The 27,478-nt window shown below is 43.8% G+C and overlaps 1 protein-coding gene across 2 annotated transcripts in view; it reads right to left on the minus strand.

Annotated features, from left to right (window-relative positions):
* LOC146797515 (inter-alpha-trypsin inhibitor heavy chain H3-like) overlaps positions 1-27,478 on the minus strand; it is a 575,472-nt gene that overhangs the window by 183,632 nt on the left and 364,362 nt on the right. The window contains exon 14 of one of the 2 annotated variants that reach the window (XM_085624529.1): positions 13,544-13,701. In XM_085624529.1, coding sequence (XP_085480655.1) covers positions 13,544-13,701 — 158 coding nt within the window. Of the gene's footprint in view, positions 1-13,525; positions 13,702-27,478 lie in introns of both variants that reach the window. The other variant, XM_085624530.1, reaches the window with a different exon arrangement.

The raw sequence follows: 27,478 nt of genomic DNA on the forward strand, positions 1-27,478 counted from the left end.
AACAGTCTCTAATGATGCTTTGGGTCAAGGCCACAGCTTTCCTTCTTTATAGTGAGTGCCATAATAGAATCAGGGCAAGCCGAAGTACATCTGATATATAACGGGCATTTACCTTTTGGAAGGTATTAAAATTAGAGTAACTGCTAGGAACAACTGAAAGTTTTTTGAGGAAGGAGTCTTCCATACTTTGTAGGACATCAACATTTGCCAGGCCCCATACCCCTGCCCCATATGTGGCTACAGATATCGCTTTTGCTAAGTAGATGTTTTGAATGGTCTCCAATGGCTTGGATTCTATTTTTTTTTATGATAGAGAATATAGCCAAAATACTTGTTTCAAGCACAAGACATCTGTTGGCTACCATATTGGTCCTTGTGGCAATGCTATTAAATAAGACACCTAAAAAACAAAAGTTTGAGTAATATCATCTTTACGTCCTGCTATATGAAAAGATGGTAATCTTTTGCGATGTTTTCATGTGATCAAGATAAAGGTTTTAAATTAATTGACCTAGAGATTTAGAGGTGCCATAAACAGGACATACTCATCAATAACTTTTTGTAATGCCACCCTGGTCCTTGCGGTTAGCACAGCGTCATCTGCATATAATAGTATAGGAATAGGCATGTTGTTTACCGTATGGACAACTGTTGCAGAATTTGCCAGAGCTGTTTCAACACCATTAGTGTAGATGGAGAACAAAAAGAGGGCCAGGACAAAACCCTGTCTAACTCCCCTGTGGATGGGGAACCATCGTGTACATTCCCCCTGACTTCCATATAGCACACACACCGATGCTTGTCAATACAGTTGAAAAATTAAAGATATATTTGCCTTGTCTACACCCATCCCTTTCGTAATTCTCCAAAGTTTGTAATGGGAGACACAATCAAAAGCTGCTGATAGGTCCATGAACGCCATATACATTTTGCCCTTTTTAGCTAGGGTGTACTTAGCTACAATCAGGTTAAAATTTAAACATTGGTCCTGGGTCCATTTTTTAAAGCTGTACTGTACTGGAATAAAAAATATGTTTTTCTTTGGCCCAATCCTTTAATTTATTTAGTAATAGATGGCCCATTAATATAACTGTGCCGTCCAAAAGGGAGATATGCTGGTAGTTTTTAGGCAATGAATGATCACATTTCTTCTAGATGGGAAGAATGATAGTCTTTTTCCATGATTGCGGTGGGCCCACCACCACAATTGCATCCAGCACATTAGTTAAGCAGAGGCACCCAAAGGGCCAGGTTGTCGAATAAGAAATCTATAGGAGGTCCATCAGGTCCTGGGGTCTTAGCGCTGCTACATTGCAGCAGTCCGCTTCTCACCTAAGCCATAGAGAATGTTAAAAGGCATAGTGGGACATTAGTTTCATCATTGGGAGGATTATTTTCCTCTTCAGGGGGGGATTCCAAATATACTAATATAGTATTTGACCTAAGTGTCCTCATCCATGTGACCATCTAGGTTTAGGCCTGAATCCAGTTTCAAAAAGGGAGCCCAAAAATCTCTTATATTTTTAGAGGATGCTGCTTGTTGAAGATTTTCCCAAGACTCCTCCTTCAAGATCTCAACCTAGCCTTCCTGGTTTCCTTATATTGGTGTCTCTTGGTTTGCTTCTAAGTGCCCCATGTAAATTGCTGAGTGCCTTAGGGCAAGCAGCAACGAACCAACGTGGTTACACATGTTTAAGAGCCAAGATTGTGTGTGACATGGGGTGTATTAGCTTGCTTCTCATTTTACCTAAAATTGTCTCAAAGGCCTGCAATATACTAAAAGGATCGATACACGGGTCAAGGCAAATCATTATATCCCTCTGAGTGGTTCCTACAACTATAGGTATCAGTTTGTCTTTATTTATCTTTGTTCATTTAGGGACTATACTATTCTTTCTTGTTTTATAGGGTGCAGGGAATGTCCTCAGTGGAAGAATGGAGCTTCTTTCCATTTTAGTCGGCAGGTTATAGCAGCATAGTCACTAAATGCTGTGATGAGAGTTTTAATGTTGCTAAAGAAGGATTTTAGGGGGGCCGAGAACACCAGATAACCGATGCTAGAATCCTGTATACTAGTCCCAAATGTTTTTTCAAGGAGACTAGTGATCTCATCATTTGGGTTAATAATATTCAAATTCCTTATGGTCATAAGTCTGTTCAATGAATTCCCATAAGAATTATGTAAAAAAAAGAGGATGATGATGGGCTGTCGGGGCAGTATCAATCACCTTCTCAAGCGAGTAAGTGACCTGTGACATCTCTCCTTCAAAATTGTTATTATATAGGTTTATTATCAGCAAATCATTACCTTTGGGGCCTCCTCCCACTAAGAGATGGTAATAAGGGGGTTTCCTTATAAAAGCTTAAAGTGTTTCTGATCAGTGTAAGTAGACCCCCTCTTGCTCTTTCTGCTCTTGGGGGCACAGCTGGTATGTAGAAGAAACGAAATCCATCTATATAGTTTGGGCCATTTTCCCAGGTTTCCTGTAGATATATTACATCGAAGGATGAGCCTAATTCATTCAAGGTCAACCAACTTCAACCTAAGCCCTGATATATTCAAGGTCATTAGTCTTTTCATGTCAACACCGGAATCTGATGTGTCACTAACCATTGGGGTTGGCTACAGGATAGATGGGTGGTTTGTGGGCCAACCTATCTCCCCCATGCAAATCACATGCTTTGAGTCCTTCCAAGACAGCAATTTGGTTATTTGCGGGTAGGGCCATGCTATAATGATGTTATCTCGCATACATGGGGGTGGGGGAATGATGGTACTACCATAACCAGTGTCGTTTGTGTTTAGTCCTAATGGTTTAAAACACAATTCTAATGGCAAAGCATGAATCTGAGTGGCAGTCAAAGAACAATTGGGGAGTATGCCCAGCAAGTGCCACACAAGGTGATGATTGTTAAATGTAATACTATACAATCCCTTGTGAGCGATTTCGCAGAATTGCCCACCCACAGCACTCTCCTGGCCATGAATATATGATTTGAAACGTCACGTCTGCCTTGATCGTACTATGACATCTAGTGTAAAGCTTTAAACATCAATTGCTGTGTTGACTCTGAGTATGTTTCAATTCAGGGGTGTTTTCCAAGATAAATACAAAAGGGCAAGCTGCTGGGGGGAGATTTGGATTTAAATGGGTCTTCTGACAATTTGCGCCCTCCAAAGTTTCCCCATATCATAACTGCCTCACTCTATTCGTAGCTTCCGTTCCAATTACAAGGGGGGGGGGCCTTCCGACCCCACGTGGCCAAAGCAGGTTGTGGGGCCTGGCCGCTAGTGAGAGGAGGTGTGGCAATTTTGAGGGGAATGGGGACAGCAATTAGGTAATAGGGTAGGCAGATATCTTTCAGAAATCACTGATATTACCTGGGGGTGAAAGTAATAGAATCACCTCCCCACAGAGTCACCCAAACCACCTTGTCTCTTTGATGAGATGCTGGACATTCACACATTGCCAGTTGCTGAGATGTAGCAATTGAATTAGTGTTGCTCTTCAGTAAGTTTAGGGATAGATCCTGCGTGACCTCTTGTGCTGTAATGACCCTCTCATGTGTACCAGTTCCTCACATGCTAATCAGGGCTAAACTATCTTCGATCATTTTTAGTCTATCAAGTAAAGGTTGAAGGAGCTGGGAGATCTCTGTTCTATCTCAGCAGAATGGGTCTCGTTCCCAGTAAGTATATACAAATTGGAGCTTGTTCTAGCACATGTTTCCCCTCCAGAGGGTTTGCACAACCTCCTTCCTCCTCTTTTTTTTCACTGGCAATTCCTTAGGTGAATCATGATCTCCTCTACTGGAAGCTATAAGATTAGGGAATTGTGCTATGACGTTATCATTAGGGGGTTGGGAGGAGGGGCTTGCATCACTTATAGACATTAGTACATTGTCCATTCTATCTGTAATTTGTAGCGGGGGTCTCACCTCTTCTACGGATAGCCAGCGTTCAGTAGGCTCCATCTCTTTGAACAGGGTGCCCACATCTCCTGTAAGAAATGATCCCAGGGTGTTGATGGGCTCGACCCCATGGTCACTAGATTTTACCTTCCGTAGCCTATCCTCCTCTGGGTTCCAGCGGGTGCGGATGGGCCCGCCCTTGTGCTTAAGAGCGTGAGATGGGTGTGATTCCTCCTCCGTGGGCTCCTGGTAGCTGTGGTCCTTTCCTGGAACAGGACGGAAAACAACAGGGGACCTGTAAATGGCATCTTCATCAGTTGTGGGAGAACGTTGTGCTTAGGAGCGCAAGAGGGGCGTGTCTCCTCCTCTGTAGGCTCCTGGTTGCTGTGGTCCTCTCCTGGACTGGGACAAAAAACAGCAAGGGTCCCGTGAATGGCAGCTACACCAGCCGTGGAAGCATGCTGTGCTTAAGAGCGTGAGAGAGGCATGTCTCCTCTTCCGTGTACTCCTGGTTGCTGTGGTCCTCTCCTGGACTGGGACAGAAAACAGCAGGGTTCCTGTGAATGGCGGCTATAACAGCAGAGGGAGCATGCTGCATTTACAGGTGCAAGGGGGCCTGTCACCTCCTCCGTCGGCTCCTGGTGGCTGTGGTCCTCTACTGGACTGGGATGGAAAATAGAAGGAGTCCTGTGAATGGCGGATACACCAACTGCGGGTGCATGCTGTGCTTAAGAGCATGAAAGAGGTGTGTCTCCTCCTCTGTGGGCTCCTAGTTGCTGTTGTCCTCTCCTGGATTGGGACCAAGAAGAGCAGGGTTCCTGTGAATGGTGGCTACATCAGCCGCTGGAGCATGCTGCACATAAGAGCGTGAGAGGGACTTGTCTCCTCCTCTGTAGGCCCCTGGTTGCTGTGGTGTTCTCCTGGACTGGGACGGAAAACAGCAGGGGTGATATGAATGGCGGCTACACCAGCCAAGGGAGCACTCTTTGTTTAAGAGCGCGAGAAGCGTGTGTCTCCTACTCAGTGGGCTCTTGGTTGTTGTAGTCCTTGTCTGGCCGGTATGGAAAACAGCAGGGGTCCTGTGAGTGGCAACAACACCAGCCGTGGGAGCATGCTGTGTTTAAGAGCACAAGATGGCGTATCTCCTCCTCCGTTGCTGTTGTTCTGTCCCGGACTGGGACAGAAAACAGCAGGGGTCCTGTGAATGGAGGCTACATCAGCCGCGGGAGCATGCTGTGCTTATGTCTCCTCCTCCTTGAGCTGTGGATGGTGGCTACAATCAAATTTATAGAGGATGGTTCAATTTAATAATGCACAATTCTTCCAAAATGTCTGTCCTTTCAAGATCAATGTTATGACCCATTGTGACGCATTTCTGCTTGACTTCGCAAAATACCAATGCCCAGTGAATAGTGCTCAACATTCAGAAACCATAGATGAGGAGGACTAGCCAGATTCAAATAGTGGTGCAATTGTGATCATTTTGATGCAGAATCAACAATAAGTCTAAGTCCCAAGCACCTGTGATCCACTATCAGGCATTTTGGAGACTGACTTTCCGAGCTTAAGGCCTCATGTACCATGCATTTTATCGGTTGCAAACTGCACGATTCGCGGGGATCACTTCACTTTGGGAATTTTAGTAAAACTGTTTTTTAACAGGGGTAGTGGTCCCTACCCTTGAAAAGTGAAAAGAAAACTTTTCATTTTTGTTTTTTCAATGCAGCCCGTTTTTCTTTAATGAAAATGGGCTACATTAAAATAATTGCTTTATATGAGAGCAATCACAGACATGGTGATCTGCTGATCCCAGCAGGCCACCATCCCTGTGATTTTAGTGATTCCTCATGGGTCACAAATTGTGACCTGCCTCATTATTGTTAATGAGGTAGGTCAATTTGTGACCTATTAGGAAATGCAAAATTAAACTGATGGTCCCAAAGGACTCTACGATCAGCCCAGCTCTCCTACTCCACGGACCCCGCACCAGAAAGACCAGATCGGGAGGCCGCTCCATCCCCTTCCTCGCGGCCAGAGCCTGGAACGCCCTACAGCTCCACCTCAGACAGACAACATCACTCCCCATCTTCATGAGAAACCTCAAAACTTGGCCCTTCGACAGACACCCTGCTTGATGGACTTGAACAGGAGGTACGCCTGCTGCAATCAAGCCATAATTAGCTTGCCGTGAACCGGCGACACACTGTGACCCTCTGGCTTACACCGGACCCTGCCGGGGGGTAGGGCACATTACACACATTGCACCAGCGGGCAGGAGGTAGCAGCGGCCGCTTACACAAACTTCACGCCTCATCAGCCAGGCTAGCTTGATTACAGTAGCATGGAGAGCATGGGACCCACGTATGGGCATAGCCGCCCCACTCGCGGTGACAAATGCAAAAAGAACAATTGATGGACAGAATGTAGAACAATGTCAAACATTTACCCCAGTACAGAGATCTGGGCTTACATCCATTGTTTTTTTGCTCTGCATTCCATTCCAGTTTAAACCCAGCCTTATTCAAATCTTTCTCAACCCTGCTCCCCATGGGAACTGTCCAGCCCAATCTGCCAGGCCAGGTCCTCCCTGGACTGGGACCAAGCATCCTAGGACCAGTTTTGGTGTTTCACCTCTCATCAGCTCCGCAATTCGGGCTGGACTGTTCCTGGTAGTGGACTCAGAACTACCCACCTTTGATATTTGGTGCATCAACATTTTAATTGCACTAGTGCGAGCTTCTGAGCAGCACATCTACATACCCCGCAGGTCGGTTTGATCCTGCTGTGAGGCAGCCTGATATAATGAGATTATGATGCACAAAAAATGTGGGAACTTCTATCTTCCTGTTGCGTTCAGTAAAAAGGAAACATTGCAATTCGGGCTTCTAGACAAGGTCAATAATTTCATTCATTTGGTTTTGGTTGGTGGAACTGTTCTACAATTCGCTGTCTTTCCAATCTGATTGTCAGGCTCTGAACAGTATTCACAGAATGTTGACCATGACACAGCGGCATATTTGATTAAATTCAATATGTCTCCCATGTGAAAAAAAAGATAAAATTAAAAATTGAATGCCACAGATGTTTTGGGCATGGCATATGTGGCTGTTGACCTGTTACACCACAAGGAGACCTCTGGTACATCCCTAGAAATGTAATGGATGGAATGATGCAATGAATTTCAAACCTTGTTAAATACACTGGGCAGCGCTAGAGTCCCTGTTTTACGGTCATTGTTACACTTCAGACAGACTTGGCTACGTTCCAATGGGGGACATCCCAGCCTGATCTGACGGGTATGCCCAGATGTGGGTCCTGCATTAGTCTATGCCATGAAACACAATCAGCATCTAACTGATGAGTACCAACACAATTGGAACATGCCTGGTGTTGCTTGTGCTCCCATGCAAAAAAGACATAGCCTAGCATTGCAAGATGAACTGTCCATTCTATTTCAGGGCAAGAATGATTGTACATGTGTGTTTCCTGTCTGCATGATGTACTGGAATGTCACCAGTGGCTGGGATGAATTCAAGCATTCCACCCATTACCTTTCTGTTTCTTTTCTGATGTCACCATATAGCATATTTACAAAGCAGCCGTATAGGCCCAGCCAGTCGACTTTGCCTGGCATTACAGGCCTACATTTGGAGACTTGGAAATTACAGTTTGGAATGCTGGACCTGTGATCCTTTCACTGACAAAATATCGACTACCAAAATATGTACATACAAAAATATTGAGGTAAAATGTTGATTTTAAAAATATCGACTCCTTATACTTATAATTACAATTACAAAATGATCGAACAAAATATAGGTTTCCCTAATATAGTTGTCTAAAATAACGATTTTTTAATATATATAAATATAAATAATAAACATTAATTAAATAAAAAATTAAAACAAACATATATATAAATATTACTAAACAGCACACTCGCAATGTGGGCTCTAAACCGCGCACTGGTATATAATTAATACAAATTCTGGTTCCTCCAACACTCTACTTTTGTGTCCCCATTGCCAAAAGGCCACCCCAACACATGGTCAAGAAATAAAAAATGAAAAGTAGTGTTCAATTCTATACAGGATTATCTCTTCCAAAGTCAACAGACGGTTAAACTGTTCTCACACAATAGATCAAGTAGTCATGATGTGACGATTAAAAGTTATTCAGGAGTCTTGAGAGTTGTTTTGAATCCAATTTTATTTAAAAAATGCCAATTTGACAGAAGCAATCCATTCCGCCCATCCAATGCGTTTTGTCCCAGTGGGACTTCATCAGGGATTGATCAATATCCCAATGTTGTCATCCACCCAGAGTTGGCTCCTGTTGTTATCTCATAAATCCTCATGGATACAATTTTGTACCACTAGATGGCGTGTTGTGCTACCTCGTATCTTCATCCTTTCTGTTCCCTGGTTCGAATGTCTTATGAGTTCACGCCACCGCGTTGGCTGGGCCGCACAGATTGCTTCTTTCAAATGAGAGGTGTGGGGCAGCTGCCAGGGCGGCTGACTCCGGAGCGCAGGGCTTACGGTTCGATCCCCGACAGCAGCTCAGCTTAGCTCAGCACCATGTAACTCTGGGCAATAGCTCACATATTCTTCCCCATGGCCCCTGGTGCCTTGAGACCCTTGGGGGTGAGTAGTTTGCTCTTTACAAATACCGGATTTAACAGTGGGAAAGGTTTGGATTGCAGAGGGGTAAACTTCACTACTGCCACTGCACTCTATACGGCATTAGAAACAGACTAGTTCGCTTCAAGTAAAATAAATAACACAAATAAAAATATTTAAATATAAAAAATCTATAATTTTTCAAATTAACAAACTACGTGTTTATTACAATGTTTAATACATTTTATAATTTAACAAAATATATTTATCAAAATACCAAAATCTATTGTCAAAATATTTACAACCGACATAATACAATATTATTATAAGCATTAAAAAATTAACAAATTACAATTTAAAAAACAAATGTTACACTTTTTAATGTTATTATTACTTGCATAACATTCTAACCTATACCCCTACAAGCTACACACCACTAAATCTAAAATGTATACTTAATTCATATTCTTTACACATTTTACATAATTAAATATATATTATAGTATTATTCCTAATTAACTATTAATAAAACATATATATTTAATTACCTTTCTAACCTTTTTCTGTACAAAACAAACAACCCACTACGATGTCAGGTGGAAAGCATCTGCTCGACACCGACACCGACTCGGAATTGGAACCAACCGACTTGCGGTTGGCAGTTTCGACCGCCAGATTACGATGCGACCAAACACTGTTTGGTCAAAGCCACATTGTTCCCTATAGGAGCTCATGTTCCGCCCGACAACCGGCCGTAACACAGGCTCCTATGGGGAAATGGGGTGTTTGCGGAAAACCCTGCACCCTGTCACAGGCAACCCACGATGTCTGACACACAGTGCAGGGTTTTACAGGGGGGGTCCCTAAGGTACCCCCCCAGACATCATCCATAGGCTGCAGGGCCTAGGGTCCCTGCCAGGGGCCCTCAAAGATGCTTTCCGACAGCCTTTTTGTGTCAGATAGGCCAATGCGGGAAGGCTCTTGGAAATCGGCATTGTAATTCCTACGGCGGAAATGTTGTCGATAGGGGTGTACGATGCAGTCCTGACCAACACGAATTCTCCGCGAATCGCTCAGACCCAATTCGGAATGACCGACCACGAACATCGTAATCTGGTGCTCGGAATGGAAACCGACAGAGTTGGTCGGAAGGGCTCCGACGCGGTCGAGAAGATTTCGACTGTTGGGAGGAGGCTTTCCACCCGACATCGTAATGAGCCCCTTAATTTATAAATATACAAACAAAAAATTAAAGAATTTACATAAATAATAATCAATTAAACAATTAATAGTGCTAATTAACTAGGAATAAATTAATTATATGTAATTAACCTTTACGCCTACAAATATGGCTTACACATATAACCTATTATCATTTAAACAATTATTCAAAATTAACAATATTTATTAATTATTGTAATTTCCCACACATCTCTTATCCATACAAAAATGACAAACCACCACCGAAAATATATATTTTTCACAATTTACCTAATAAAACATCAATCAAATAATTTTTTATAATAAAAATTATTTTTAAATCATTAAAATTAAATTACTTCCCAACCTATACCCATACTAAACCCACAACCTGCATGATAAATGTAACTTTAAAAAATGTATTTATACAATTAAAGTAAATAATTATCAATTAAATCATAACATATTAAAAATTAAATATTAATACATATTAATTAACTTCCCACCCTATACCCCTACCAAACAGGAAACCCACACCTGAAACTTTAAAAAAATTAATTAGACTATTTGCATAAATAATTTTCAATTAAATAATTAATAATAATTACACATTAATTATAATCTACAACAGAGATAAATCGCTACAATATTCTATGTCTGTTGTATTAACTTGCCGTCATTAAGCTGGGTAGGTTTCAGCTTTGTCTGATGTATATATTGCACATTGCCTTTCCTTTCCTACAACCCTCACTAGTACAGACTCTTTCCCAAGCACTCTATTCCCCTCTCCGAGCATAATTTTAGCTAAATGTACAGATAATCATGCTGTCTTCAATAATCATGTGTTATAATTAAAATCACATTTGCTTGAATTTATCATGGTGTTATTTGAATGACTCAAGTTCGTGTTTTTGTGAAATTGTTTTCTACTGTGACCGCTCTTTTTTCTACCACAATATTTCTGTGTCACAATATTTCCAACTCGATATTTGTGCCAGTCGATATTGTTAACTCGATATTCTGTCTGAACCTCCCTGTGATATTCAATAATATATGTCAACAATGCTGTTTTTGAATATATAACAGGCATTGGAACACTTACCTCATGCTTGAGTCAGGTCCCCATCTCTATATTATTGGGTATGGTACAAGTAGTAACACAGGAATGATGAAGGTGTGTGTGTGTGTGTGGATAATGCCTGATTTACATAACAGTAATCATCAATATTGCTGGTTCCACTCCTTTATGTTGCAATCCGTGTAGCCTGCCCTAACATGCTGATGAAATGAAGTGCTTCAGGCTAGAATTGTTTGTGATGGTCAGTGGGACAGGTATGCTCAGACGTGAGTTCCGTGCTCTCCATGCCACTGGAATCAAGCTATCCTGGCTGAAGAGGGGAGAAACCCCAAAAGCGGTCCTAGGATGCTTGTTTCCAGTCCAGCGAGGACCTGGCCTGGCAGTTCGGGCTGGACTGTTCCCATTGGGCACAGGGTCAAGACTGATTTGCATATGGCTGGGTCCAAACTGGAATGGCATGGTGAGCAAAAAAACGATGGATTTAGGCCCAGATCTCTGTACTGGGGTGAATGTATGACATTGTTCTGCATTCTGTCCACCAACAGTTCTTTTTGCATTTGTCACCTCTAGTGGGATGGGTATACTCAGACGTGACTCCCGTGCTCTCCATGCCACTGGAATCAAGCTATCCTGGCAGAAGAGGGGTGAAACCCCTAAACCGGTCCTAGGATGCTTGTTTCCAGTCCAGCGAGGACCTGGCCTGGAAGTTCGGGCTGGACTTTTCCCATTGGGCACAGGGTCAAGACTGATTTCCATATGGCTGGGTCCAAACTGGAATGGCATGGTGAGCAAAAAAACGATGGATTTATGCCCAGATCTCTGTAATGGGGTGAATGTATGACATTGTTCTGCATTCTGTCCGTCAAAAGTTCTTTTTGCATTGGTCAGTAACTATGGCACATTTCAAAAACATTTTACCACCCACAGAAATAGGTGGAGAGAGTTAGTTTTATTTTGTTCTTTGTATGAAAGAGAAGACAGCTTGTTGACCTGAAGTGACGTAGAAAACGAAAAGTAGGACTTGGAGTAACGAAGAGGCTTTCATGCAAACAAAGCATGAATTTTCTGTCAATTTCTCAGAATCAAGTTGATCATCTCTGACTACAACACATTTCACTCGGGTAAAATCAGTGGCAGCTGGCACAGATTGGTGGTGGGAGGGCGGACGGAGGGAAGGTCAAAGGAGGGGGGTAAAGAGAAAAAAGTACCTCCTTATCGCGTCTCGCCGTGTTTCGTCGCTCTCTCCACCGTCATCTCCAGAACAGGAACAGATCACCCAGGAAGCACCCAGCCTCCCTGAGCCTTCAAAACTCTGAAATGCAGCATTGTGATTGGTCTGCGTGATGTGGTTCGGCACTCGGACCGGGAATGGGGGCCTGGGCATGTTCTCCACCCAGTCTGTAATGCCACCTGGGTGGAGAACATGCAAAGTGTACATTCATGCACACTTTAGGGGGTGCAAAACACTCCTCCCCTCCCCTGCTGTGTCAGCAGAGCAAACCTGCCCCGCCTGAAAAGCTGCTGCAGCAAGGATAACATATAATGATAATAACTTAGTTATTAGCATTTTATGTTTCCTTTAGTTACACTGCTTAAAAGCAGTGAGGCAACGCTTCACCGCGTTATCAGAGGAGCGACCACTGGTTAAAATATATTTCCAGCGCACCCTTATATTTGCTTTTTATGTTAACAGTCCCTCCTCTTTAGTGACCGGAAAGGAACATTCATTGCACAACTGTATAGAAAGAACAGCTCTTTTCAACTGAAGGAAAGATATATAGTGGCTTTATTATTTATAAAAAAATACTGAAATAATGCGGAACATGTGATATTAATTGAATACTTTGTTCCTGGTTCATAATCCGTCTCTGGATTTGGGCCTGCAAGATGTTGTAACTTCACAGTTAGCATTTGTAAATAACCATTGGCAAAGTTATTAGGTCTCGCCTTTTGGCATTGACAGTGGTTTTGATGATGCTGTTCGACCTCGTCAAAAAATATATATAGTTTACTGATGCTGAACAGCATCAGCAGCACAAAAAAACACAGGGATGATGAAAAGATGTTCAGCCTCCATCACACATGGCATTGTCTGCATGTTTATGACGAAACAGCAGCAAAAATATGATGTCATATACATGTGTATGCATCACCCCAAAAGCACAGGCACGTTTTTACAGAAACACCTTTTTTTAATTTACAAATTCAAGATGGCTGTCGCCTTTCTTTGAGTATTTTTAGAAAATCTCATCCTGGTAGCAAATTGCAGCTGCAGGCACTCCTAAACATTTAAAAATGATAAATTAGAAAATTAAAAGAAGACACAGGATTGGGAGAGGCTTTGCAATGATGGATGAGCTGGGGCATAGGGCGATCAAATAAATGCTGCTGATAAGTAGAGGTGGTGAATACGGAGTAGCAGGGATACAGCAGATGAAGGTTCTTAAAAGATCTAAGTAGTATGGGGAGTTTAGGGGAAGCAACAGATGGGCCAGGGGAGGGTATGAGTTTGCATGGAGATTTAGGAGGAAGCAGATGGGGAAAGCCATGCACAGGGAAGGGAGGGAGAGAGCAATACACCACATGCTCAACAAACACTCCCTTCTTTTTGTGAAAGAATCACATTATACCAAAATGTTGCCTGTATTACAACATCAGAAAGTTGTGCAATTGTCAATTCTATACAATGCTACAGGAAGATTTGTAATTTTGCCCATCCCCATTGTGATACCTTCACTTGGTTTATCAGCAATTAACGGTTCCTCCTTTTTATCATCTTCAGGTTTTGTCACCACCATGGAAGTCAAAGGTGTCACAAAATTGTATTTCAGAGAGAGGTCCAAGGCCTGAGCAGTGAGGTTCTCCTTTTCTTCCCCTGTGGCTTGAATCCTAGTTTAAAACGTTTTAAAAGAAAGCCAAGATATCATACCTACGCTGATACATGTTTCAAACAAAATAGATATGTAGTAATATGTAAAATAATGTAAATACATTTAGAAAATGTTGTGCAGTAAATCTAATGTCCTCTTTGTAATGCATTCAGTTGTATATGTTGTTATTAAACATTGCACATAACAATTGACAGGTTGTGGGATACCTAGAGAGTGGAAGGTATATTGTCAATTTGGAGATGAGTACACAAGAAAAACACTAAGGGGTCAATTATGATATCAGACACCGTTGCAGAATCGGGACCAACTGACCTCCAGTCAGCGGTCCCAACCACATGCTTGCAATGCCACTGCACACAGTGCGGTTGCGTACTCCTATTTCTCTATGGGAGCTTGTGTTATGGCTGTAAACCAGCCGTAGCACAAGCTCCCATAGAGAAATGGGAGTTTGTGTAAATCCCTGCACTCTGTATCACGCACCTTAAGGTGCCTGTGATATGGTGGTGGGATTTACAGGGGGGCACCATAGTTGCCCCCCAGGCCCACAATCATAGGCCCCAGAGGCAAGGGTGCTAGCGGTCCCCAAAGTCACTTTCCTGCATCCTTTTCATGTCGGGAAGGCTGGCACAGAAAGGCTGTTGGTAACCAACATCATCATCCCAACGACGGTAACACCGTCTTATTGAGATTACGTTGGTGTATCTGACTGGCCGACAGGCTCCTTTAGCCCATTGGAATCCAGCAGGAATGGGCAGCCGGTTTCAATTCCAACCGCCTACACTGTTATTAGCCTGTCAGAATTGGAAATTGAGATGTTAGTTAGAAAGCCTCCAAATGCCGGTCGGAGACTCTCTGACCAACATCGTAATTGACCCTAAATAAAAAGTTCAATTAAATACAGTACAATAAACCAAAAAATGATATGGTTCTGTAGTTTTGCATTGATTTCTTTACTGAGTAACATCAGTCATTTTCATAAGTGATAAACATGTTTCTTTCTTTCCATATGATCTTTACTACACTAACAATATTTCTTCGAATGTATACTGACACCAGAAAAAATTATTTTGGTTACTTGATTCTATGGGGTGTAGTCCGGAACATAAATTTATCACAATATGGTGATCAATATATCGAAAAACCAAAATGTTGAGGAGGAATGAGGTAGGTATAGATGTATTATTCTCAACTTCACACCTCTGTACCATGACTACATATAAATATTGCCAAGGTGCAAAGATGTGAAGTTAGATGTAGAACATATATATATATATACTTACATGTCAATATTTTGGCCCAAGATATTCTGGTAACAATATTGTGGCCACTTGATATTTCTTCGGCAATATCCCGGAACCCCAGAGATCATATGGAATGAAATGGTGGGTGGTATGCAGTAAGTGGTTTGTAATGCCAAAAGATTTCCACAAAAATTACTCACACATCATTAGTGGCCAATTAACTACAACCTTTACAATGTACTGCTATCTTAGTAGGGGAGGAAATTCAAAAAGGTGTGGATATGGCGCTCCTTCTGGTAGATGCACCTGACAGCGGGTAAAGTTGCCACACTTAAACAGCGATGGCGGGGACAGATGTTTGCTGCCAGTTTCTCCTCTTATGCCAGGATACACTGGTTTGGGTCAAGCCAAGCATTTCTTTGGAACACACGGCAGTTCATATTGATGCAGATAGGCTTTATGCCCTAATACACTGAATGGGGTACTGATTACTATAGGTAGTATATATGCTCCAATCATGGGCTAAATGCAGTATCTGGAGTCTCTGGCTCTCATCCTCTCCCTGAAAACAGAGACACTACTGGTTCTGGTAGGGATTATAACGGTGTCGCGGATATTAACCTCAACAGATCTATACCACCGATCACCCAAATTAAACATGAACTGCCCATCACAAAATACATTCTGTGTTTAACCAACACTATGAGGCACTGTGCAGAGTGGAGAGCATACGTCCAGAGTCCACAATTGACGCTTTTCTGGAGACAGCATCGCTGACTAGATTAGAAGAGAATTAATGCAACATTCTTGGTAGCCCGTTTACAGAGCCCAACCTGAAGCCATTGAAGGACTGGTGCAGGGCAAAAACTCCAGGCACTGACAGGCTGCCTGTTGCGTTTAATAAGACCTATGTATCCCAGCTGTCCCCAAAGTTTGTCAAACTTTACACAACAGCATTAGATCATAGTTGCCTGTCTGCTACTTCTAGAGAGGCGCTAATCATCTCAATTCTTAAGTGTGGAGGTGATACATTGAGTGTATCCCCATAAATGCCACTGTTCATGCTCAAAACTGACTATAAAATCCTTAACAAAGGCTCTAGCAAATTGCCTACACCCTTACCTCCAGTGCACGAAGATTAGAATGGATTTATGCCCCATCATAGCATCTCCTTTAAAATTAGGACACACTATTGAATCTTAGATGAAACGTCGATGATTCAACACCCAGATGCTGTGGTGCAATCATTAGATCCATGTGAGATGTTTGAAAGACTACACTGGGTGTATCTTAGGGTTGTCATGGAATGTTTGAATCTGGAAATGGCATGGGATACATGGATGGCATTGCTGTTTTACAGATTCTTGGACATGGTTGTGAACTGTATCTTGGGAGCTATTCTGGTGTGCCGGGGGACCAGAGAAAGCTGTACACTTATTATTTATTTATTTATTATTTATTTTATAAAGCGCATAGTCACCCGGAGGTATCCCAGCGCTAACAACCCTGATTCAACAAGTCTGAGGCCCGGGAGCTAAGAGCAAAAGAGAGGAAGGGTGAGAAATCAAAACAGGGAGGGGGCATGGAAGCTAGGGAAAGAGATGAGTTTTTAGCAGCTTCCTGAAGCGCAGATATTGTGGTTCAAGACGTAAGTCATGGGGGAGTGAGTTCCAAAGACGGGCAGCTTGTACCGAGAAGCGTCTTCCTCCTGATCGGGCTTTCCTGAATCTCGGGGTATTGATAAGGTTTTCTGCGTTAGAACGAAGGGATCTAGTGGTAGTGTAAGGGGTGATAAAATTGCTGAGGATTGGGGGGCCTTGGTTATGCAATGTTTTGTGTACCAGGCACAAGGCCTTGAATTTGACTCTCTCCCTTATGGGGAGCCAATGGAGAAGTTTGAGAGCGGGTTTAGCAGATGATCTGGCCGGGGTGTTTGTGATGATCCGGGCAGCAGTGTTCTGAATTCTCTGCAATTTATTAAGGGTCGCTTCGGGAGCGCCCAGATAAATCACGTTACTGTAATCTAGTCTCGATATTATGAGACCTTGGATTAGCAGTTGTTGGGGTTTAGGGGGAAGAAGGGGCAGGACTTTCCTCAAAGATTTTAGAAGACCGAAGCAGGTCCCTGCTACCTTCTTTGCTTGCGGAATAAATGAGAGATCGGAATCGATCCATACTCCCAAGCTTTTCACCTCTATTTTTGGGTCAGGGAGGGGACCTAGACAGGCTGGCCAACTATCCAGGGGGAGTGAGGTTCCTTTTGGGCCAAGTATAAGGACCTCCGTTTTTGTCCCATTTAGTTTTAGGGCTGATCTATTCATCCAACGATGAACCTGCGTAAGACAGTTGAAGAGATCAGCTTTCTGTTGTTTGGGATGGGACAAAGACACCACTAGTTGTGTGTCGTCAGCATAGCTGACGACGCTCACTCCGAATGGGGTGATAACCTCCTCCAATGTGGACATATAGATATTAAATAATGTGGGGCTCAGGGAAGAGCCCTGAGGCACCCCACATTGGAGGGGCATTTCGGAGGAGCGGGCGTTCTTCTCCCAAATCTGATAGGACCGTTGGGCCAGGAAAGATGACAGCCAGGATAGGGCTGTACCTTCTACTCCAACCCTTGCCAGTCTTTCGATAAGGAGTTGATGGTCGACGGTATCGAACGCCGCGCTAAGGTCGAGGAGGATCACTGCCACTGATCCTCCCCCATCCAATAGCGCTCTGGCCTCCTCTACCGCTGCCAGGAGGGCGATGTCCGTGCCCTGCCCTGGTCGGAAGCCCGTCTGGGAACTTTTTAGTTTGTTATTGGCCTCTAGAAACTGCGAGAGTTTCCTGTTGACTAATTTTTCCGCGATCTTGCTGACTCCTGGGAGTAGGGAAATGGGCCTGTAGTTCGCCAGATTCTCAGGATCGAGAGAAGGTTTCTTCAGTAGGGCTTTTACCACAGCTTTCTTCCAGCTCGAGGGTACGACTCCTTGTTGGAGTGAAGTATTAATCAGATGAGTAAGGGAGGGGATGATAGTGGGGGCTACCTCCTTAAGGATCCGAAGAGGAGCAGGGTCCCTAGGGGAGCCGCTCTTCATGAAGTTGAGCGTATTTCTCACCTTGTCTATTGTGACCTGGCCCCATGTGGACAGACAAGTAGACGATGTAGTGTATTGGGAGACAGTTTCGTCCCCTGGGCTCGAAGGAGGAATTGAGTCCAGAATAAGTCGAATTTTGTCATGGAAGAAGTTAGCCAATTTTTGGCATTTCTCCTGGTCTGCTTTAGGATCGGAAGGAGGTCCCAGTCCTTGTTCTGGGGGTTTTGAGAGCTCTTTAAGGATGGCGTATGCTTCCTTACTGGAGCATCCCGCTTTTTCTAATCTCTTCTGATAAAACGCGCTTTTGGTTTTGCGAATGGCGATTTTGTAGTTTAGAAGAGATGTAGAGTAGGTGTTTTTATTGGTTCCTGATTTTTCACGTCTCCAAGCGCGTTCGGTTTTTTTACACTCTTGGCGCAGAGCTTTAAGCTCTGGAGTATACCATAAAGCGGGGGAAATTCTCTTGGGCTGTTTAAGGGTCGTGGTTTTCGGAAGCATCGTGTCAAGGGACAAGGTGATCCAATCACAAAATTGTTTGTCAGCCGTGTTGGGGTCAAAGGAGAGCTCGGGAATGGAGTCTGCAAGAGAAGCAGCCCATTTCTCCGGAGACAATTTGCGCCATTGTCGGTCGGTAACCTGGGTTTTAGGGGTTAGGAGAGTAGGTTTGGGGATTTCCCAGGAAAAAGGGACCAGAAAATGGTCCGTCCATGGTAAAATCACAGGTAGGTTGGTGGTCACCGCTGCTATATTGGTGAGAATAGGGTCCAGTAGCTGGCCCTTCTCATGGGTAGGCTCGTTGTTCACTAGATGTATCTTTAAAGATGTTAAGTCGTGTCTGATATCCGAGGCTACTCGATCCGTGGGGTCTAGGAAGTGGAAATTCAGGTCACCTAGTATAAGGAAGTTGGAGGTGGAGGAAGCTAATTGTGATACAGATTCGAATATGGAATTGATAAAATTGCCTGGGGCTCCTGGGGGGCGATAGATCAATAGCCCTGCCAGGGAAAGGGATGAGGAGATTTGGATGGAGAATTGGCCGCTCTCGCAGTCCTCAATACCAGCGTTAGCCATCCTACAGGTGAGTTGTTCCCTGTGAATTATAGCTACCCCGCCTCCTCTCCCTTTAGGTCTATTTAAAGCTTGGCAGAAGTATCCAGTGGGTAGGGCCGTGATGACGTCAGGGTCGGTGTTATCTGATAGCCATGTTTCCGTTAAAAACAGTAGGTCAAGATCCTGATTCTGAATCAAAAGGTTTACTTCGGTAGCATGTTTGGGGAGGGAACGGCAGTTAAGAAGTCCCAACTTCAGGGGGAGTGTGGAAGATTTCAGGGGGGGAGTCGGATTGCATCGAGGACAGAACGAGAAAGCATTACCTGCGGTGAGCGTGTGATAGCAGGTAAGGAAGTTCTTAGGTCGAAGGGAGCGCAATGTATCTGCTGTATACGTCACTCGGTCCTGAGGGCCACCCGGCGGAGTAACGGGGCCTAGGGCCGTCCGGGGCCGGACGGGCCCAGACGAGCTTGCCTTTGGCGCGCCTTCGGCGCGCAAACGGCGCTCCCGCTGCGCTCGTCCGCTGCGCTTCCTGTACTGGCACATATCTAGGTAAGGAAGAGGGCGTGGCCTGAAAGGGGGCGGAGTCAGCGCGCACACCTGGGATGCTGCCGGCAGCTGAGAAGCGCGAGGAAGGGCGTGGCAGCTCTCAATCAGCTGTGCGCCGAAGGCAGAGGAAGCGCTTGAGTGCGTGTTATTTAAAAACACCAGACAACAGTGACACCACACAAAAAGAACGAAATTAGCAGTTTTTTAAAAAACAGAACTATCCAACACTACCCTCATTGCTCTTTGCTATTGTGGTAGAGTCGTTTCTCAGTATACTAGCGGGACCAGTGAGGACAGTGGTATCCCACTTAAGGAGGGCACCTGCATGACATCACTGTACACAGACAATATGCTCCTATGCCTACCAAACATCGAAACTGGGATCCCCTAAAGTGTGGGACTGCTGGACGATTGAGGCGGGTATCTGGTTTGTGTACACATTGGCGTAATACCTATGCATTCCCTGTGACATCTGAGAGGCAGCAGATACCAGCAGAGGTGGCATGGTTCAGTATCACATGGAAGACCTGAGCCCTTAAGGATCTGGGCTCAAGAGCCTACTACTCAGAGACAGACTCTGTAGAAGCAATTCAGGAAGAACACTATGGTTACTCAAGGGGAGAACATCATTTTGGTGCACTCTGCATCTACCGTCGAAGACCACAATTGCTCTCTCCAAGATGGTAATTCTCACCAGAGTGCTGTATTTCTTTGCGTACCTACTGGCTTGAGTACCTCAAAGCTGGTTCAGGGCACTTAATTCAATGCTACGGGAATTGAATTGGGAGGGTGGGCTTCAGCTGTTTCTCCCTGCACACTCTATGTTTTCCGACCAGGTGGGGGGGCTTGGGGGTTCCAGATAATCAGTTGTGCTACTTGCCTGCACAATTTTAATGGGTGGTGCATTGGCTGGCTGGGTTCTGCTTAGCTGAGATCGGGGAGGTGGTTGCTCCCGAGTGGAAATGAGCCCTGGTGACATTGCTACTGGGGACCCAACTTAAGTTCATGCCACAACCCAAACTTCTTCATATAGCAATTTGCTGCTTGAAGGCAGGGACCATAAAAACACAAGGTCATCCACATGGCAGGAGGCGATTAGTAGCCACTTCCAGGGCAACGAGTGGGAACGGGCCCTGGAACGTGTTCACACAGTTTCAAGGAATACCTGCTTCAAATCTAAATAGCTTAATTACTTGCACAACACATACCTTACACCCCACAGACTTAATAAAATGTTACACTCTGACACCATGATTTGCTCTTGCTTCAACCAAGTGGAAGTAGGATTCATTCACATAGTGTGGAACGGTCCAGTGCTATCTTCATTGTAGATCCAAGTCGCAAGAGACCTAGGGGGATATGTATCAAGCTAATTACCGGTCGCGAAGTGACCGATTTGCAGAATCGATCCCTTTGCGACCGGTAATTAGCCATTTGGGATGCATCAAGCCCAAACCCAATCGCAAAATTGGTAATTGCAAAATTTGCGAATACCTATTTTGCGAATGCAGTTAGGGAATCGCAATTTGCGTTTCCCTAAATGCAATGCAACAAGCAATCTGAGATTACGACTTTGCATTAAGGAATCATGAATTGCCATCAACTTGAAGTTGATGGCAATTTGCAATTCATTAGAAAATGTACAAAAGAAAAGAGGGAGGGACATGGGAACATCGATGTGGCATCTTTGAGTTAGGGAGATACACTAAATGTACTGGTTTTTGTTTACTACTGGCAATGATTGACAACTGGAATGTGCATAATGTTAGATATTTGTAACAGTGGAAAGAAACTAGAATATTTGAACAATAGTCAGTTGTTTCTACGTGTAACATTTGTGATCATCAAAATTGGAAGTACCTCTACCACATTGCACTGTTTTGAAGGTATTAGTAAAATGAGAAACAAATGGGCTTCCTGGGTGTGTGAATATATGTATCAAGGCAAGTGTGTCAGGTTTGAATGATTAAACTCAAATATAAGATAATAGAAATGGAATTTACCAGCTTTAAAATCAAAAGGGGACCAAAAACATGAATGATGGATTTATCTACAGCGTTTTTGTCTATAGAAAGGTCATGGGTATGAGAAAAAGTGAGCCTTTGTGTTATTTTTTGCCACCAAAGGGAAACTTTGAGTTGCAATGCATATATCAACAACAAAACACTCAAAACAATCAATCTGCTCTAGAGATAGGGATATCAAAAATGACTACCTAGGATATACCATAGGTCTAGCTATCTAGCATACATACAAAGCCTTCTACATGATGTCCATTACTGTATAGATCTGAGGTAAACCTAAATAGCTTTGAGTCTGAAGTTTACTTTAGAAAGCGTTCACAATTAGATAGAGACACTTGATTGCATCTTTATTCAAGCTACCTTACCAGATTAAGGTAGTAAGCTGTTTCAGTAAAAGTAGAATAGCCCTCATCGTTGCCATGTTTATAAGAGGCTGTAAAACTCAGTTTCACTGATGATCTGCCATGTATGTGCTGGTTTCTTTCATCAGTAGATTATCAAGCCTGCATTGCTCTTTTGCAATTTTATTATACATCATAAATTATGTTTTGCATTATTTGACTTTCCCAGATGGCCTCATGGTTTAAATATTTCAGATAAAGTTAATACCTGTTTTATGGAGTTCCAAGAGATGATGCATGCTCAATCTTTTGGCTAGCCTCTATTACATGTTGAAATTGCTAGCTAGATTAAGATTGGCTTTCATGAGAGCTGACTTCAAATTTCACCTCTCAGCGCCATCTTTCCATGACTCCGTTTGTGCTTTTAACTTATTGAAATTGTTTTAAGGTTATACATGCTTGTATATATGTGCTTTAGGTAAGGGAGCTAGGCATCAATGTAGATGTCAGTGTTCTGTTAGTGTGATTGTTCTGGTGGCAGCCGTGCACTAGAGTCAGTAGTAGAGTGTGTATGTTCCTAGTATCAGAAGTGAGGGTGACTGGGTGTGCAGAGGTTACTGAAAAGGCATGGTAAAGAATTGACCTTCTTCATGTTTAGAAATGTCCTAATCATAAGCCTTTTCATTTCTTGTGTTTTGCTGGGATGGAGGTGAGTCGGAAATGAGTACAGATTAGTCGTGAGAGCATTATATTTTAGTACTATCTAGGAGAAATGGAAATGTATATGGTTTTAGACTTAAGCTCTGGGAGGGTTGCAGAGAGTTAGACTTTACATACTTGGCGTGTAATTCCCCCAGTGCCTTAACTTCCCCATTTTTGCTGAACTTGTTTTTATTGGCACCAGTACTCTATGCACGTTGCTCCTGGTAACCAGTGGTAAAGGCTTGTGCTCTCTTCAAGAAACCAGGTATAATTGGCATTCACACAACTGGCACATTTAATTTATCTATAAGTTACTAGTAAATGGTACTCCCTATACCTGTAAACAAAAAGCTACAAGTGGGGTGCATCTCTCATTTTGCTACCCAATAAAGTAGTTCTGTAAAACATGTCTGCTATTTTGACCTAGCAAAATAAACATTTTGCCAGGCCTACACCTTCCTTTTCATTATTTGTACATCAAGCCTAAGGTAGGCCATAAAGGCTCATAGGGAGGGGTGCATGATATTCAAAATGTAGGACATGTGTATAAAGGTTTACATGTCCTGTCAGCGAAAAATTCCTAAAGTTATTTTTCACTGCTGTAAGGCTATTTTCCCATAGACTAACACTGAGTTACCTAATTACACTCAATAAGTGATAAATTTAGATTGGGAATTGTAATTTAAAATAATTTTTAATGGTAAAGATGGATTTGACTATTCTCATGTTGCCATTTTTAGAAAGTTGTCATATTCCTGCCTAAACCAATTGTGCTGTTCTGCCTGTGTCCAGAAGTCACATGAGTTTGAAATGCTATCCTCAGCAGTGTTGTGTATTTCTTACAGACAGGGGGAAAAAAGGGCCCTGGGTATAGAGGGAGTGGGCTGTCCTGACAGGATGGCTGGTGACAAGCAGGTCCTGCCCTGATTACACTTAAAAGGGCCCTGCCTGCAACACACAGAAAGGAATTGACACCAGGCCTGCCCTTGCTTTTGTCACTTTGGACAGTCTAGAGCCAAACTCGGGAAGGAGAAGAACTGACCTGAACCGGTTTTGAGAGTAGGCCACTAATTTCCTCCATACAATGCCCGACACCAGGTTTAAATGTGGCACCTTCAGAATCTCTTCTCAGAATACTACTGGACCTGGGAAAGATTTGTGAGAAGGAATGCCCAGCTGTCAGAAGAAGGAAGATTGGACCTGCTTTCCTTGAACCAAGACTCACTGGAAGTGACTCCAAGGGTCTGTTACCTGACCTCCTGTTTGAGTTGCAGAGACACTACAAGCTTCCAAAGGTTTTTCCTCAACTGCTTGGCTGATCAGAACCAACTGGACCTTCCTGAGCCCTGCTGCTGGCCTTTTCTGGAGTGAGTCCTGATCCTCAAGAAGTGCTCCTACATCTTGGGCCTTTGACTGGCACAGAAGTATACGCCTCCTGAACTCCAGGTGAAAATGAAAAAGTTTTAAGCTCCTTGCGACATAGCAGACTGTTTGTGTAAAACGATGACTGTCTACAACACCCGCTAACATGAATCTCCAGTGACGACTGCTCTTCGCAGTCCGCGTCAACCACCAACGCAGACCTCCAATGACCAGACCTCCAGCTCCTCGTGCCACAACAGTGACTGTCCTTGACACATGACTGGCTCCACCCACCGACAATAATTTCCTTGCAGCCCCTAACAATGCAAAAATGCACCTGCAACTCCTTGCGTTGTCCTGATAAGGTGAACTTTGCAACAAGACGACCTGGTACCTGTGTCTGACCCATATTCTATCACCGTCGGCCGAAACTTGTGACTTGAATGTCGTCCAGCGCAACCGGATCACCGCAGGTTGTGCTTTGTGCATCTGGGTGCTATTTTTACCTAGGAACTGAAAAATCATAACTGCGGTGCTGCTGATTTGATTTTTTGCATTTAATATCATTTTATTTATTAGAATGTAACCCTATTTTTCTAAATTGGTTCTGGATGTTTCTAATGTTGTGCATTACCTTTATTACTGTTTGAGTACTACATAAATATCTTACACAGTGCCTCTATGTTAGGCCTGTCTACTTTCATCCCAAGCTACCAGATGGTTAAGCACAGGTTTATTTAGTGACTTTTGTGATTTACCCTGACAAGGATTATGTTTATTATTTGAAAATAATCCAGGTTCTTGCATTGGTGGTCAGTAAGGGATCCAGTACTTTTGATTGTGCACTACTACTCTGACATCAGAATCAATTTACTTAGGTCTCCCTGATTGGCTGTTTTTTTCTTTTTCACTAAACTCAATTTTGGCCTCATACATGTGTGGCTGTAATACTTGTTTGCAAAAAGTGAGGCAGTCCTGAGCAATATTGAAGACTTTGGTAAAGCTGAAACAGTTGACACAAAGAGGGCTGCTGATGGTGAAAGGTTCAAAGAAAACAGAGCTCCAGATAGCCCTCAGATAGCCCTCAGACCTTTGAAGGAGGCCCGCCAGCTCCATTCTTCATCACGGGAGCAGGAGGATAATATGGGAAAGAAGAACACAAAGGAGGAGGAGGGAGACAATCTCCTAGCCACAGCCCCAAAGGAGAAAGGAGGGCAAGCAGGAGGGAAGCCCCTTAGTGAATCCAGAATAGGAAGCAAGGTGTCCTCCCACAACCTGTCCCCTGAAGAGTTAGAGGAAGGGGTTAGAGAAAGAGAATTGAAACTGCAGCTGGGCAAGCTGAAACTGGCGGCAACTTAAGGAAAGGTTGAGGCAGAGAGAGCCTTGGCAGAAAAGAAGCTGGCTTTTGAAGCTGAAAGGATAGCAGTTGGCAGGGCCTAAGAGGACAAGAAAATGCTACTGGCTTATGAGATGAGTAAAAAAGGAGCTGGACTTTCAGGTCAGTGTAGTTAGGGGCAGCAACACCAAAATGCCTAGAAGAGGTGAAAAGGTGCAAACAGTGAAAGACGTTGTGCCTAGATATGTGTTAAGGGATTACATAGACAAGTAATTTGAATCCCATGAAGTAGCTCTGGAGATGCATAGGGTCCTTAACGATGACTCGGGAATCGGCTTCTGGAAAAATATGCCCACTGAGGTTGGCATTCTCTGAAGGCCCTAGGTAAGAGAACTATGGTCTTACTTCAGAAAAGTGCAGGCTAAAGTGCAGAGACAGTCAGAATCTGTCTCACCAGTTTTGGATGGATTTTGTGGCCATTCCTGTATGGCACTGGATGGTTAGGTAAATGGCAGTAAAGTGAGTAATTACATTGAGCTGCACAATCTTTTTATGAAACAGCACATGCTCAGTAATTGTTTTTCAGAGCTGTGCCTGCTAGATTCCAAGCGTACTGTACCCACAAAGCTTGCAAAGGAGTCAGACCTTTGGCTCACCACCAAGGACCGCAAGTAGGTACCTGGGAGGTGGATCACCAAAAGGGTAGACAGGGTCCCCATGAGAAGGAGATGAAGACAAGGAAAAACCTAAAGAGTTCTCAATAGGACCCCATATATGTTCATAGAGGAAGGATTCCAAATCCAATCCTGAACAAAAGAAGGGTGTTTTTGTGGGAAGAAGCCTCCGAACTTCTTTAAGCCCAAGTGCCATGAGTGTTTCCAGTATGGGCTCTTTAAAGTAGAGGGGATCGCTTCTACTAACACAAGAAGCAGCCCCACACTGATTGGCAGACTCATGGAATGGTGCATATGATGATCAGGGAGAAGCTTGCCACAGTTATTACTGAAGATAGTGAAGAGGATACAATAGTGTCCAAGGGAGACAACAATATTGCGCCAAAGGCTCCTGTGCCTGCCAAAACAAAACAATATACAGAACTGGTTCATCATCAAGGGGCAGACAGTGGAAGTTCTGATAGACACAGCAGCTTGTATGACAATTGTCAGGTGCCATCTAGTGTATTCGGAGGAGGTAGTCCTTGATGAAGCCCACCAGGTAGTGACAGCAGACAACCAGTTAAGCGACTATCCAGCAGCTCTAGATCTCTTTGAATGGGGAGGGGTCTCAGGTTCCTTAAAGGTAGGTGTGAGTCTGGCCATCCCTGTTGACTGTCTGTTAGATAATGACCTAGAACACCCCACCTTGAAAGAGGTAGAGCTCATCTCTCACTTGGAGATTTTGGGATTGCCTGAGTGGGCGTGCCTGACCACACAGTCCATGGCAGCCCGTCAGGAGAATCAAAAGAAATCGAAGCCAGAAAAAATGGCCCAGGTACCTGCCAAGAGGATGAAGGGCATGAGGCCTGGGGAAACACGCCACTGAAAGTACCACTGTCCTGGTTTAGCCTGATCTTGCATGTGAGACCCTGGAACCTACAGAGGAAGACATTGCTGCCCTGGGGGAACCTTTCAGAGGTGGCTGGGTGGCAAACTGAAGGGGTGACATCCCTTGGAAAGTTCTGAAAAGCTCTGAGGTAGTGCCCTACTCTCAAGATCCTCTGATGGCATGCCGAGGCACAGGCAGTTGGTGACTTCCCTGGAGATTACCTTATCTACTGGGAGAATGATCTAATGTATAGTGAGGTTAAGATACCTGAGCCTGGAGCAACCCATGTGTAGGTGGTCACCCAGTACTACTTCTTACTGGAGATGGTTCATGATATACCTCAGCAGGATATCTGGGGGAGGTGAAAGTTGTTGACCAACTGGTAACCCTCTTCTATTGGTCTAAGATGATAATGCAGTTGTGTGTATTCAGCAAATCCTGTGTGACCTGCCAGGCCAGTGGAAAGTTTGGAGCAAAGCACAAGGCCTCCATGCTTCCATTCCTATTGGTAAAAACATCTTTGAGACAGCAGTTATAGA

Source organism: Triturus cristatus, chromosome 9 (assembly GCF_964204655.1).
Source record: "Triturus cristatus chromosome 9, aTriCri1.1, whole genome shotgun sequence".
NCBI classification, from domain to species: domain Eukaryota; kingdom Metazoa; phylum Chordata; class Amphibia; order Caudata; family Salamandridae; genus Triturus; species Triturus cristatus.